At 39.0% G+C, this 16,474-nt stretch overlaps 1 protein-coding gene across 2 annotated transcripts in view; it reads right to left on the bottom strand.

The window, feature by feature from the left end:
• Positions 1-1,489: 1,489 nt before the first annotated feature.
• BTBD7 (BTB domain containing 7) overlaps positions 1,490-16,474 on the bottom strand; it is a 77,846-nt gene continuing 62,861 nt past the window's right edge. For both annotated transcript variants that reach the window (XM_029237012.1, XM_029237013.1), the window contains exons 6-11: positions 15,578-15,738; positions 12,601-12,744; positions 9,805-9,994; positions 9,215-9,393; positions 6,784-7,215; positions 1,490-4,880 (exon numbers count right to left, since the gene is read on the bottom strand). In XM_029237012.1, coding sequence (XP_029092845.1) covers positions 4,065-4,880; positions 6,784-7,215; positions 9,215-9,393; positions 9,805-9,994; positions 12,601-12,744; positions 15,578-15,738 — 1,922 coding nt within the window. In that variant the 3' untranslated portion in view covers positions 1,490-4,064. The remainder of the gene's footprint in view (positions 4,881-6,783; positions 7,216-9,214; positions 9,394-9,804; positions 9,995-12,600; positions 12,745-15,577; positions 15,739-16,474) is intronic.

Raw genomic sequence — 16,474 nt, forward strand, 5'->3', positions numbered from 1 at the left:
ACACAGACGTGGTACACAAACAGCAAGTGGAGTTCAGGAATCTTTATCGTTCAGCCACCCCACCTAAGAGCAGGATTCCGTCCCACGTGCCCATGGAACCCAGATACACAGTCATGTGCAGGTACACGATGAAGCTTCCAGAGCTCATTTCAGCTCTTAGACAGAACCCACGTAAACACACAGACACAAGAAGTTATTTTCAAGACACACACTTGCAAGTAATCTTTCTATAGAAAGGGCCACAGCATTATAATATTCAGAATATGGAAGATTGACTCATGGTCTGAGGCTTCTCTAGAGGAAAAGAAAAATCAAAAAACTTGCCAATACAACAATTACATAACACCTATTGCAATCGACAGGACAAAAAGACAACATTTCATAAAACACTGTTCGTACAACAGTGTTAATGGAAAATAATACAATACACTTTAGTGTGTGACGGTAATTCTTTTAGTAAGGTTATCTGTAATGAGGTTTTAAAGTAAACTCCTTAGTAGACAAAGTAAACCACTGCAGAACGGGGAATAGCACCCATCACTGCTGCTTTAATAGTAACTTTCAACAGTAAGTTGAAGGTCAACCAAATAATTAAAAAAAAAAGGCAAACATTTCCCTTTGAGTTCAGTCCTAAGATTAAAAACATAAATGCCTTAGAATTGCAAAACCAGTATCTTACAAGTGTTTCAGGAAACACATTTTCCCCTAAAAGGCGGATTTCAACATGAAAATTCATATTCTGATGAGTAGTTACTGAGAAGTGTTCATCTTTCACCTCTAGAGACCAACACACGGGGGTCATCTTTGCACCCCGCTGTCGATGCTGCATACGCTGTTTCCCCTCCATCATCACCTAAATCCAAAGGGACAAGTATGGTCCACTGCTACTAGAGCTTGAACAACAAATCCAAAGAAAACTCAATAAAGAACAGTTTTTTAAGGAAGCATAAACAAGAATTAAGCAAAGTTTCACAGAGTTCAACCAAAAAAAACCCCAGAAGACTCAAATAAAAAGAACTCATTTAAAATCTACCTGGTTACCAAAATGTCAGGAGAGATGAGGTCTAGGGACATGCCTAGAAAAAGCTACAGGGGCGTGTGAAAAAGAGTATGAATAGCCCACGGTAAATTCAAACAACGATTTTTTTCAGGAATAATTTTTGCCTTTCATGCTGCTATCTTCTTCCCTTAGGAGTCACAGGTGACTCTGAACTGAAATTACTAATCAAAATCACAAAACTAAAACAGAAATATAAGAAACAGACTAAAAGCATCTTGAAGAAACGCAGATCTTCTCCTTCCGCTCCAGGATCTAACTGGTATTCGCTAACCTCGACACGGCGGACACCAAAGGTGGCGATTGTCTAATGGCCTGATTGTCCATGGCCTCGAGAGGAGATCTGGTATGTTGAGATTTGGTTCTCATGAAATTTCTACACCGAGTAAAATGCTAGGTCCCGTGGCCTAAATTTTATATTATACATGTTTATTTCTGAGAGCAATCTTACTCAGACTTCACATTTATCTTCGTACAGCACTGAAAGATTTTAATGCTTAGTAAGCATTAAAGAAAACTGAATAGATGGGTTCAAAAGCCAGAGGCACATAGCTATTCAACCTACCCTACTGACCATACTTCACAAGATACATTAAAAGTCCACTAACACCTACCCTAACACTAAACCCACATCTGTTTCCGTTCTGGAAGTCACAGCAGTCCACGATCCACAGCACGTTTCTCTCTATACATAGAGTTTAGCCAGGTATGCTACTAAATTATTAAAAGCAAACTTCATAAATTAAATAAAACTATGAACAGTGGCCACTTCTTTTATAATTATATTTTAGGGACGTGAAAGAATATTTAATAAATTTTCAGAAAAATGCACGTGTGGCACCAATAGCTCTTGTCCAACATTTTTAAAAAAAAACAGGTTGGAGATGAGAAAGATTTCCCCCACCAACTATGTCTACTCACTCTTCTTTGCAGTACCAGCACAGCACAGTCTGAATTCAGAATAGAAATTTAAAACTGTATCAAAATAATTCATGTCAACACATGTATATAAATACACATTAAGGAATATGATGGAATTAACACTTTGTGTTTCTGAGGAGAGACAGACTGAGATTGGCTTCAAAAGACACCGTCATCTATCATAAAGTCAAAAACCTACTAAAAATGAGAACAGAGTCCTAACGTTTTTCATCTTTAAAAAAAAGGAGCCTCAAAGGCGACGATGTGTAGCCGACCTCACAGCAGCCTGGCGTTGACTCTGGGAGATCTGGGGCTCGGTGTGCAGCTTGGCCGACATCGAGGGACGTACGGGCAGCAGCTAACTAGCCAGGCAGCAGAGCGAGTGGTAGCGGTTTGCCGGTGTAGACAGACAAACGGATGTGTTCCCATCTTTAAGACTACCTACTGTTAGGATTTTTTTAAATGTCAGATTATTCCTGAGTGTATATCCACAGGGTAAAAGTAGGAAAAGATTGTAAGAGAAACTACAGTTTCGGGAGAAATCAGAGTTCTTGACACCCAATAGAAACCTATTTACTTAAAAGTGCATGTCATTCATTTATATGGTAGCTTGTAAAGGCTCCCTAGCCCTGCATAGTTTTAGAGTGAGTGTGAGTGATTCAGAGTTTTATATATATATACATACACAGAGAAGAGGCTCCCAAACATCCTTCACGGGAGGGAGTGTTCAGAAAGTCTCTTTTCTTCTAAGTGCTACGGCTGTGTGTGTATGTGTAAAAATAGAAAGTGAATGCTCAAATAATGTCGAAGTGATTTAAAAACTCAAATACTAATGTATTTACATTGGAGAGTAAGAAAAAAACAGTCCTTAGCTCACACATTGCCCTTCTAAGGGAGAGGATCTTAAAAGATCCCATGTGCTCAGTGGTTCAGTAAAATCCCAAACCAGCGTCCCCAGTGGAGTTCAAGTAGGACATGTAGTATTTCACCGAAGGAAAAAAAAAAAAAGGTTTCTTTTCCTTTTTTGGTGACAAAGCATTATGCATTACACAACAACTTCTTTAAAGGACACCAAAATTCAGACACACTTTGAAAAACACTTAAAAGAAAATATATGCTTACAAACACCAAATGACATCCGTAAGGCTGAAGCCCTTTTGTTTTTTTTCCCACAGAGAGCAAGACAACTGAAGGCAGCAAGCAGTCACTCCCCCGACTCATCTGGAGAGTCGCAGCTCAGAACCGGCAATCCCGTAGGGCAGGCTTAAGTTACTTCGCTAATTCCACTTCTTTAGGATTCCAGGAAAGCCGATCGCTTTAGAACCTCATCTAGTGAAGCTCTAATCCACACTACCAGAATCTGCAGTGATTCTAACAGCACTTGCACTGTGAGTAAAGCAATAGCTTGAGTCTGGACACAAAAGGCTTTTCTCCTTCTTGTTCTTTACTGAACCAGGACTTCAGGATCCTGACTGGATTCCTGCTGGAGGAATGAAGACCAGCTCCCAAGACTCATTTAAAAAGTACGACGTTAGATTTATGAAGACTGAGCGGGAAGATTTCTGAACTAAAACAATTACTGAAAAGAGAGGAGCATTTTGATGTGCTGTTCTTTGGAATTTCTATAATTAAAAAATAAACACAGAACTATTTCATAAGAAAATACATCTTAGTGTGCAATCCAATGCACGTGGAAATTGCTAGATGAAAGGTAAAATGCAAAAAAGTATGAAAATACAGTCCTTTAAATGTGGCAATAAAGTTTAACATACTGATATAAAAACAATACAGATAAAAGTACAAGTGCAAAAAAATTCCATCATTTGTAAAGAGAAAAAAAAAAAGTGCCAGCTTGCTTGCTCTTAAAAATGCTTCCCCCACACAGTTGTTCCAACACAAAATAGACAGACGCAGCATTCAGAATAACCCTCTTAGCATGCCATGTCTAATAGACGTGTATATACAAAAACTAGAATAAAATAACGTGAAACTGAGTTATCAGCTGGCATCAATACTCTAAGTTGTTGGGTTACATCATAAAATGGGATGTTTCACATCTCAGGCACAGACGACTTGGAGGTTGCTCTCAAAGGGCAGACTTTTTGTAGAGGAAGTCTGGCTTGCTTGGTGACCTCCTTCCTCTGCTGATTGAATCTTCCCTTTCCAAATCTGTATTTCGCTGAGCTCCATGGCCCAAGGACTCGCTGTCTGCCAGTCTTCTACCAGATCTCTCTTCTGGAGCTTCAGAGCTACATGCAGAATGTGACGGTCTGTTAGGAGTCAGCCCAAAAGTCAAGTCAGTTTCCACTGCTGTCCGCCCCCTGACATGGGCTGGACCGTTGCCGGCATTTTCTGGGGCTGCCAAAGGAAAGTCCGACCGCTGGGGAGGCTGCTCAACAACATCGAGGTGTACCGGCTCATTCTTTTGTCTGTGCAGATGCCCATCAGGGGAAAGTGGATATTCTCTCCTAGCTTCTTCCTGCTTTTTAGGAGAGGTCTGGCCAGGTAGGTAGGCTGACTTTAAGCCGCTTGGTGATACCTTATTGTGGCTATACAAATCGGGACCAAAATATCCACCTTGCGAAGGGGAAGGGCTGCGTCTGCCAGGAGCCGGAGTAGATGGTCTACAAGCAGCGTTCGAGAAGTCATAGAAATCTGGATATTCCTGCTGATTTTCTCGAGTGTCTGGTTTTTGCTCTAGTGTTTGTTTCTTTCGAGACGTGTGTGTATGCCTCTGTGGAATACATGATAGATGCTGGGGAGGCCCTGGTCCTACTTCAGAAACTGACTGGCTTAATTCTGTGTCTACAGCAAGTTCGGGAAGCCTCCTGTCCTTGAGTGACAGTGTGGACACTCCCATGGCGATATCTGGCATTAGATCATTTAGCACAGGTTGTGTACACTGCAAACAGAAACAAAACAGGAGGAGGGTTAAAAGAAAAAGGCCCAAGACTCCTTCTTTTTCAAATGATGTTCACTGATTTTTGTTTCCTCATTAGAAAAATGATACATGCTTTTTTTTTTTTTTTTTTTTGGCTGTGCCATGCAGCTTGTGGGATCTTAGTTCCCCGACCAGGGATCGAACCCAGGCCCCCAGCAGTGGAAGCATGGAGTCCTAACCTGGATTCCATGGACCATCAGGGAATTCCCCTGCTTATTTTTAAAATGATAAAAATATAGAAAGCTATAAGGCAAAACCCCCACAAAAACCCTAAACTTCCCTACTTGAGATAACCATTGTTATTAGCATTTTGAAGCAGTTCTCTCACCTTTTATATTTTGCACACATATTTTCATAAAATTTAGTGCATATATAACACTGCCATTAATACTATTTAAATTACTGCATACTGTTCTCCACTGTATTGATGAGGCATGACTTCTTAACCATTCTTCCACTGTTGGACCTTAAGGCTGTTTCCAATTTTTCATTATTATAATCAAGACTGTAATGAACATACAGATAAAACACCTTTGACGGGAGTTTTATTTAAAATATAAAGTAGGACTTCCCTGGTGGCGCAGCGGCTAAGAATCCGCCTGCCAATACAGGGGACACGGGATCGATCCCTGTTCCAGGAAGATCCCACATGCTGCGGAGCAACTAAGCCCGCGCACCACAACTACTGAGCCTGCACTCTAGAACCCGCGAGCCACAACTACTGAAGCCCACGCGCCTAGAGCCCGTGCTCCGCAACAAGAGAAGCCACTGCGATGAGAAGCCTGTGCACCGCAACGAAAATTAGCCCCTGCTCCCCGCCACTAGAGAAAGCCCACGTGCAGCAACGAAGACCCAACGCAGCCAAGAATAAATAAATAAATTTATAATAAATAAATAAATAAATAAAATATACAGTAGTAGAACTTTTGTAACTGTAGAACTGAGGGCCAGGCCAGTAAGATGGGAATTTGGTTTATTCAACACTATCAATCTTTGCTGTTTCTTCTTTTTGGAGGGGTTCGGGGGGACAGCAGGGAAAGCGGATAGAAGGGTATAAGGTGAGGAAGGACCATAATTTGACCCAAGGCGTACACTAGTCCACAGCTTCCAAAAGGCCATCTTTTAATGAAGATTCCCTTAACTAATATATGTATCTTTTGTTCTTCTCTATATTGAACACTATTAACAGTATGTGACTAAGCAGGCAGACTTAAAAATCACCAGTTTTTTTTTCCAAATGTATTATATAAAACAGAAATTCAACCTCTAATGCAGTGCAAGATCAAGCAAAGAATTCTTGCTTAATTTACTAGCTACCAGCGCTGGCGACTGTGATCGCCAGTCAAATGAGTGTTCTGGTGGAAGAGCTTGCTAGAGGCAGAGACATGCACGCGGGTTAATTTTCTGCCCATTTTATGAATGAGGAGTCTTCTGCCACATTGTTCCCGATGGTATACTCAGCTACAAGTAGCTTCCCCTTCCTGCCCCAACAAAGCCTTTGGTAGAATAGTAGACTCTACAGAATAGAGGTCGGGGCCAGACTCTTGACACGTGCTTGAACAGCACACCATGAAACCGGTAACGTCACCTGCACTGTCCAGTAACCCCACCCTTCTGGATACCCGCACGCGAACATAAGGGAAGGCCCTGGCCTACTCCCACCGCAAACACCTCGTCTCTCTTCTCCGTCCTTTTTCATCCCCCTACACTCTCTCTTTCTCTCCCTTTTCCATACTCCCTTAAGTCTATGCTTTCAGCTTGTCAGTAACTCTTCTGGGCACCGCTGAGTCCCAGGGGCCAAGGAAATTGCTTCTGACATTCCAGCAGCTCCTAATTTTAGGTGGTTGCTGAGGTGCACACTCACCACTTGTCTCTCAGACACTACTGCTGCTGAGGTGGCGGCTCCCGTCTGTCTCCCCAGCCCCGTGGTGCCGGGACAGTCAGGTCCTGCTGCTTGAACACCTGGCAAACAGACTGGAGGGGGCACTGCTTTAGGAGCTGCTCTGGAGTGAAACAGTGAATGATTACAGGGATAAGAGAACGAACGTGAAGGGTGTTGGCTGGGAGGTCTTTGTCTCCAGCCCGCTTTGAGGTGGTGATGGACTGGGGTAGCTGGGGGGTGGTACGGCGGTGGTGGAGGTGGCAAGGGTGGATGGAAGGCCACAAAAGAGTCCGGATCTGTAAACACGGTTTCTGCAGTGGGGTTACTGCTAACTCGACATCTCCCAGACTGCCTCATTGTCAAGAGTGGACTTTCATCTCCAAAACGTTCATCAGGAAAGAACTTGTGAGGATTCTAAGAAAGAATGGGGGGGTAAACAAGGTAGGATATTTGTTAGCAGATTTCCTGGACAGAAATTTACAGGCTGAGTTAAGCCAGTACCTAGAAAAACCACATTCAGCAACAGTAAAAGGCACAACAGACTTTTCTAGGCCAGAAGCCCAAGGAAAAATTACCTCAAAAACAGTATAAAAGGGTAGAGCGCAGCAGCTATCAAGGAGAGCGGTGTAACTGGATACTCCAGAAAGCAGGTCAGTAATCTCTTGCAAGATTATATGATAATCAAAAACAGGAAATAAAACCTAATGCAAATATGTCTTTGCTAAGAAAATAAAATTAACATTAAAAACAAAAGGAGGGGGCTTCCCTGGTGGCGCAGTGGTTGAGAGTCCGCCTGCCGATGCAGGGGACACGGGTTCGTGCCCCGGTCCGGGAAGGTCCCACGTGCCGTGGAGCAGCTGGGCCCGTGAGCCATGACCACTGAGCCTGCGTGTCCGGAGCCTGTGCTCCTCAACGGGACAGGCCACAATAGTGAGAGGCACGCGTACCGCCAAAAAAATAAATAAATAAATAAATAAAGACAAAAGGAGGAACTAACACACCATTGTAAAACAATTATACTCCAACAAAGATGTTTAAAAAAATTAAAAAAATAAAAAAATTTTTAAAAAGGAGGAAAAGGCATATAAGTGAGGATTCTAGAACTTTCTGACAAAACATCTGTACACTTTCAGTCTGAAATAAAAACTACAAAATACTATTCCTTACCTATTATATAGAAATAAGTTTGATTAATATTTTGATAAACACTATATGGAAAGTCTTAAATTGTAAAACTCACACAATTTAAGAGATCAAATTAAGATACAATTTAGAATGGCAAAGAGAATAGAAATGAACAGAAAACAAGCCTGTTTTAGAGATGGAAACCCCAGTAAAAATTGAAAATCAAGAACCTAAAAATGGTGGAAAAAAAAAAGAACCTAAAAATGCCCTGCTCCTTGCCTAAGGCCACCATACCATGTTCCCCTTTGAAAACTCAGGCTAAAGTGGTTTGCAGTTAGTGGCAAGAAAACAATTCAATCACTTGACCAGATGAAATTAAATTTTATTTTAGGTTCTACTTTAGTTGCTGTGAAGACTACTTTACACATTTTATACAAAAATGCTACTGCTTTTTGTACCAAATAATTACTAGAAATGGGTTTCTTTGTGCTAGTTAAAAAAAAATAAAAAGCACTCATTCCTTGATTCTCATGCTTATAGGGTTTGAACCATCATGCAAAAAAAAAATTCTTATAATAAAGGGGAGGAGAGAGGGAAAAAGAGGGGCATATGGAAGGTCTGTTAAGTATGTAGTAGGCTAAAACCTGATACCTAGTGACCAAACCAGGGACAGAAAGCAGCGGAAGGTCAGAATTTTCTACTTTCTCTTCCACTTCTGTTGGGCGTACACACCATGAACTTTTAGCAGTTAGCATTTATGTGCTTAATATATACAAGAGGCATAGTTGCTTTACATACAGCAGCTCTTATCTTCACAACAATTCACTTTACAGGTAAGGAAACGGATGCACAGAGTGGTGAAGTAACTTGCTCCAAGTTAACTAACTGGTAAGCAGCAGAGCCAGGATATAAACCCAGTTCTCACTCCAGAGACTGCGCCCTGTCCACTCTACCACACTGCCTCTCACTGGGGGCTTTCAGGTCATCCAAGACACCAGGGACAGTCAAAGAGCACGTACAAAGAAAAAGACATGCTACGAGGGCTCCTTGGGATATGTAAAATACTGCCTGAGTGACAGTCAAGGCTCCATATATTTTAATCTTTTTTCAAGTATAAAAAATTGAATATTTATTTAGAATCAGAAATCACAAGTTGCAAATTTTAAAATATGACATATAACACAACATCACAGAATCCAAAAGAATACCATAATATTTTCATTATTAATAATAACTGACAATCTAACACAAGGCTCCCTATTTTAAATGGTTTAGTGCCGTTTCCCACCTGCAAGAGCTCTGCAGCAGCATCTGCAAGCCCGAACTCTCTCAATACTCGAATCTGAATTTCATAGCTCACTGTGGCGCCTTCCCCACAGTTAAGTGCGTAGGCTCTCTGCACCTGCTCAGTGTGTCGCAGCTCCTGCAGACGCCTGACCATGTCTTTCATAATGAGGAGACGAGGAACTGGAAGAAGAGAAATAGTTTGTAGGCACAATACCTGAGCTACACAAAAGACCACCTGTTGAATGCAAGAAAAAAGCATGTGTTTTGCATCAGAATCTTCTCATAAATTTTTGATAGTATTTTAATTTCCTGGAAAGATAGTAATTTATATACTTCTAATGATTTTTTAAGGTTTTAAAATTTCACTGTGTCCAAAAGGCTCTTGGTAATACCAAACAGCTCCTGAACTGCATTATTAGTTCACAGCCCAAATAAAATTTTATTTGCATATATTCTCTTCTGAATCTCAGGATATTTCAAAAGTCTTTTAAATATATTCATTCTTTTATTCAAATAATTTTTTGAGTCCTGACTATCCAAAATATGATCATTCATTTAAATATAATGCCTGAAACAAGGTTACTGCCTTACCTGGGATTTCATTTGCTACAACCGAAGGAGGGCTTGACTGGTTACTGCTGATCTGCTGGTGGCTGATCATGTGACAGCACTGTGGCACGGCATTATTGACCATGTAAAGTGTGTCTGGCACATTGGACATTCTAACCATTCTCAAACGCACAAGATCTGTTTGTTCCACCATCATCTCGTCTAGCACTGACTGAAAACAATTCAGTATTAACAGAATTAGTCAACCTTACACCTCTGCTAAATCACATTTAGAGAAAGATTACCGCCATCATCATATAAAAAGGGAATTAATTTATTGTTTCCAGTGTATGAAGCTTAAAATTAGTGGTGAAAGGAAAAAGTACCCTAATCTCTTTAATTTTTTTTTGTTTTTTGTTTTGTTTTGTTTTGTTGCGGTACGCGGGCCTCTCACTGCTGTGGCCTCTCCCGTTGCGGAGCACAGGCTCTGGACGCGCAGGCTCACGGGTCCAGCCGTTCCGCAGCATGTGGGATCTTCCCGGACCGGGGCACAAACCCGCATCCCCTGCATTGGCAGGCGGACTCTCAACCACTGCACCACCAGGAAAGCCCTACCTCTTTAATTTTTAAAGGATCTTTTTGGAGCATCTTTGAAAAGAAAGAATCATTTTCTGAAAACTCTGCTTTTTTTTTTTTTTTTTAAATTTACTTTTATTTATTTTTTTCTACATTGGGTCTTCGTTGCTATGCACGGGCTTTCTCTAGTTGCAGTGAGCGGGGGCTACTCTTTGTTGTGGTGCATGGGCTTCTCATTGCGGTGTCTTCTCTTGTTGTGGAGCACGGGCTCTAGGCATGCGGCCTCAGTAGTTGTGGCCCACGGGCTCTAGAGCACAGGCTCAGTAGCTGTGGTGCACGGGCTTAGTTGCTCCGAGGCACGTGGGATCTTCCCAGACCAGGGCTCGAACTTGTGTCCCCTACATTGGCAGGCAGATTCTTAACCACTGCGCCACCAGGGAAGCCTGAAAAATCTGCTTTTAATTGAAGTATTTGAAATTTGAAGAAGGGATATAAAATTAATCAGAAATAACTTATACATAAAGTTACTATAAAGAAAACAATGTATATATGTATATAAATATACATATATATGTATGTATATACAATGTATATAAATATCAGAGCCAACAAGAAATGCTCAAAATATAAAATATTAAAGACTGATATTAAATTCAACAGACCTATACATAAACCTAATTGTTAAGTAAGTTTCAGATGAATCTATCTCAACAAACTGCAGAACGGTCAAAATGGCATCATGTAAAAACATTTTCCACATTTACTGGGGGCATTTTTCTGCTTATGCATGGGTACAGGAGGACTGTCTGATCAGCTTACTGCTACTCCATTTTGAGACAGAGCAGAAGGGAGGGTAGATCTAGATTATTACGGGCCTTTTATCACCAGACTCAACCTTCCAAGAGGCCTCAGCTGCTTGAGTGACTTTAATCATTGAACTTACTTCAGAAAGACCAGACCCAACCATTCTGCTTTTTTCCTCTGTTTCACAACTATTTAAAGTGTCAACTACTCGGGGTGGGGGGGAGGGATAAACTGGGAGATTGGGACTGGCATATACACACTACTATATATAAAATAGACAACTAATAAGAACCTACTGTATGGTACCAGGAACTCTATTCAATACTCTGCAGTGACATATGGGAAAAGAACCTAAACAAGAGTGGATAGGGACTTCTCTGGCAGTCCAGTGGTTAAGACTTTGTGCTTCCAATGCAGGGGGCTCGGGTTCAATTCCTGGTCGGGGAACTAAGATCCTGTGTGCCGTGCGGTGTAGCAAAAAAATAAAAATAATAAAAAAATAAAAAGAGTGGACATACGTATAACTGATTCACTTTGCTGTACAGCAGGAACTACCACAGCATTGTAAATCAACTATACTCCAATACAAATTAGTTAAAAATAAAATAAAATTGGTAAACTGGAAAAAAAAAAAGTGTCAACTACTCAATAAGGGATAGATTATCATCCTATTCAATAAAATAAACCTCTCACAAATCCTTTCATAGACATATCTTAAACTAGGGACTCCAACAATAAAAATGAGAAAAATTTTAAGATAACTATGTTTCTATACCCAAACACATTGTTTTGCCTGTTAATTCATTTCATTAAGCTTACTGGTGATTTCTGACTTTCAAAGACTGTCAGTTCCTCAAAAGGTCACCCCAAAGATCTTACGGCTGAACATTTCTAATAAAAATTGCAGTATTTCATTTTCCATTACCATATTTACGTGGCGAGTTCTTTATGTTATAATATACATAATGCCAACTTTTTACTTAATAGGCCTAAAATTTTGTCTTAGTTTGTATACTTATTCCAAAACTAAACACAATTTCCAGCAGCCACTACAAAAATGTTACAAGAAGTCATGGCATTTCTTTAGTTTACAAAAGGAAGAAAATATGTATGCAATCTTCTCTCAAACATTTCTCCCACCCTGAAGATCACAAAATACTGACGACCATTTCATTAAAATGAAAATTTTTTTTCCAAGCTAACAGTTTGCAAGAAAAACTGATGAGAAAAATGTAAAATGCAATTTAATATGACCTAAGTTATAAAAATAAAAACATGCTTGATAACTCAACATTTGGAAAACTACTCTGGTGAGTAGTCAAACTAGAATTTACTTTCACTTTCCCTATTATTGGACATTTAGACTATTTCCAAATATTTAAGTAATATCACAATAAATGTCTTTGTGTTTATAGTGTGTAACAAAGTAGTCTAACATCTTAAAATGGTTTTTATTACCTTTGCTTCTTCTACATAGGGAGAGAACAGTCGAGGACGAACATATATTCCAGCATTTTTTTGCCGTAACCAGGCATTTGACTTTCCACCTTCTGTTGTAGGAAGCATATCTGACGGAGGAGTACTAATCAAGCCTCTTTTCATCTTGAAAAAAAAAATTTTTTTTACAGAAACAGAGATTTGTGTAGCACCGCAATATTACAAAGATAAAAATAATTATACCTATAAATCAACATGTTTGAACTTTAGCATTTAAGTACAAATTTAGGAATATAAGTGAAATTTAAAAATACTTCAAATGTTCAATAATATTTAAAGGATTCAGCAAGCCATAAAAAGGTACAATTTTCCATTTTTCTCTACATAGAGGAATGATGTTTTAAAAACAAGAGCTGTACTAATTAAAAATATAATGAGTCAGACTAACTTTCAGAACTCTTAATGAGAACCAATTTGTTTTTTTCCTTACTCATCTGGGAACGGATTCCTCCCCACCTTACCCTCCTCAAGGCAAAAAAGCACATTCCTGGGCCTGTATCTACAGTACAAAGATGGACAGTCTGCACGGTGATTAGGGGCAGGGGCTCTAACGGAAGGAGAACTTGGCTCAAACCCTAACTCTCCATTTAACAGCCACGTGACCATGGATATCTCCTTTTACCTGGGCCTCACCTTAAGGGTCCCTAGGTAGCCCTGGAGATGGGACACTGCACGGCTAAATAAATGTGCTGGCCCTGTTGTTCCCACATCTATACTAGGAGACTATAAATCAAATCCTTATAGCCCATGAGGTGACTGTGAAGAGTAAATGAAGGTAAGGAAGATAAGCAGCGCCTGGCAGAGTGCTTAGCATACACTGAAAGAGCGTTATGGTTCACAGCCATTATTAGTGAACTTTTACTGGGGACTTGCTATGTGTTAGGCAGGGGATTAAGAGCAGAGATATATATTTTCTAAGTCTGTTAAACAAAAGTTCTAAAATTTTTTTCTAAACCAAATTCAGGGATCAATTTGGTTTGAGTCCCAGGTTTTAAACAAAACCAAACACTGTTTCTTTAATATTATTCTTGTTAAATATAATAAACGTCTAATTGCTGCATTAAAATCATGTTGAGTTAAAATATAGCAATAGACATATTTTGAAAATAGGAAAAAAACCCCACAACTCTAATCTGTTACAACTGTAATAATGTTGATATATTTCCTTCCAGTCTTTTTCAAATGAATTTTTACCTAACTAAATTTTAGAATACATAAAAATACACATTTTTCGTATGCTAACACATATATATGGAATATAAAAAAGAAAAAAAACATGGTCATGAAGAACCTAGGGGCAGGACGGGAATAAAGACACAGACCTACTAGAGAATGGACTTGAGGACACGGGGAGGGCGAAGGGTAAGCAGGGACGAAGTGAGAGAGTGGCATGGACATATAGGCACTACCAAACGTAAACTAGATAGCTAGTGGGAAGCAGCTGCATAGCACAGGGAGATCAGCATGGTGCTTTGGGACCACCTAGAGGGGTGGGATAGGGAGGGTGGGAGGGAGATGCAAGAGGGAGGAGATATGGGGATACATGTATATGTGTAGCTGATTCACTTTGTTATAAAGCAGAAACTAACACACCACTGTAAAGCAATTATACTCCAATAAAGATGTTAAAAAAAAAAGTTTAAAAAACCCCACATTTTTTTATCCTTCTTTCTAAAATGATATTCCATTATTATGTTGCTATATTAGTCTTTACAACCATTGGTCAGGGCAGGCAGCAAAAGATTCTGTCAAGGAGTCATGCTGTAATTTATTTTCCCTGTTATTAGATACATAGGCTATTTCCCAAAATTTAATGATGATGCTACCAATGTACCAGCTATATCTCCCCTATGGAACAGTAATATTATTTCAAAAATCAGTGACCTAATAGGTAAAAAAATGATAACTTACTGTTTTATTTTGCTTTCTTTGGTGTGTGTGTGATGACTAGTGAGACTGAACATTTTTCTAATCAGAGAGTCCATAAATATTCAATTATTTTCTTCTAGTTTTTCCATATTTCAACTTAATATTTAATTCTTCAATCTAACAGGGATTAATTTTGTGTGCAAGTGAAATGAGGGTTTAACTTTAAGCACACTTCTTCCCTCTCCCACTGATGGGTTAGTATAGCACTGCAGTGATTTGTGACAGCTCGCTTATTATATGTTTAATTCTTATATTAATTAGGATCTTTTTCTGGGCTATTTTGTATTCTCTATTATGCTAGCACCACAGATTAACAGAGTTTTAAAATATACTTTACATTATGGAAGAGTTATCCCTCCTTAATTATGTTCTTTTTAGAGAACTTAAAAGAATTCTTATCAGTTTTTTTCCAGACGACTTTTATAATGTTTCTGTGCAGTTGAATAATAAACTATTATGATGTTTACAACATCATATTAAAGTTATAAACCAATATGTGAAGAATATTTACTTTTCCCATCCATTAATTACAGCAATTCTTACAGTCTAAAAAATTCACTTAAAAATTATGAAAGTAACAATCAGTCAGCTCCATTAATTTTTACCTGAAATACAATTATCAGATTCATCCCTTTTACAATGAACTAATCTCCTCCTCTCCTGCTCTCTGATTTACTGCTATTCTTAAAGAGTCTCCAAAGGTAATTTCTACCCTTTCCTTTTTTAATAAGGACTACTTGATCTACACTGATAAATGGCTGGATCAACTCCACTGGAAACTATCCTCTTGCAAAAGTAAGACTGACATATCCACTCAACTCTCATCCACCAAACATTTATTTGTGCCATGTGCCAGACACTGGGGACACGATACAGTACAAAACAGACATCTGTCTCTGTCCTCATGGAATTTAGTTTCATGATACTCCATTAGTAGAAATTATTTACAATGATTTTAAAAAAAGACACTTTCTTTTCATGAAAGGGATAAATGAAAAAAGACACTTACTGCATCACTTAGGACTTCACTGTTTATAGGTAAAATATGTTCAATTCGCACAAAAGGTAAGAGAGAAGAAAGGATCTCTCTAAGCTCTTCGATGTCCAGGTCTCGTCTTTTTACACCTCTCTTGTTCACACTATGAGCAGTGCCACTCAGTAAGTTTGGCTCTATGACAGAGACAGAAAATGAGGAGTCTCCAACCAAATCCAGATTTTCAGAGAAAGGCTTGCTTTCTTCTCTGGTACACTTTCAGTAACACTCTTTACATTAAGTATATCTGCTTTAAAAAGCGTTATAAGTAAATTATTTTTATGTCTTAAGTTTTCATAATAGCGATACTCTCAGACAAAGAAAAAAGCATGGTGTCAACAGTACAATAACATTCTTTATGATTGTTCTGCATTAAAGAATACAGAATTCTTTTCCATATACTAACTCAAAGGAGAAAAAACGACAATCTATTAAAATCTAGTTTGACCAAGGGCTTTTTCTTAAGGTTTCTCACTTTGGTGACCAGTTTTTTAAAAAGTACAATAAGGGCAATGCAGACCAAATGTTATTTCTGATCACTGTAGGTTATCAGTATGCTCATTAGGTTACTATGTATGTTTAACAGCAATTTTACGATATTCTAAAATTATATCACCTGGTATCTTAAAGCAGCAAAACCTAATGTACACTCTATTTGACTTTAAGAATTTTATAAGCCTCCTAAATTTTCGTAATATGGGAATGTTAATGCATAAAAGTGAACCTTTTAACATCTGATGTGTAATACCACTGTCCAGAGCAGAGAATAAAATGTTTTCTTCATTTAGTATTAGTGAAAGGGGAAAATCTGAAATGTATATATATGCTTTTGATATTGAGGTGAAGGAAATTTCATATTTGGGGAATTTTTAA

Source organism: Monodon monoceros, unplaced genomic scaffold (genome assembly GCF_005190385.1).
Source record: "Monodon monoceros isolate NGI ecotype Baffin Bay Population unplaced genomic scaffold, NGI_Narwhal_1 Super_Scaffold_21, whole genome shotgun sequence".
In the NCBI taxonomy this organism is placed as follows: Eukaryota; Metazoa; Chordata; class Mammalia; order Artiodactyla; family Monodontidae; genus Monodon; species Monodon monoceros.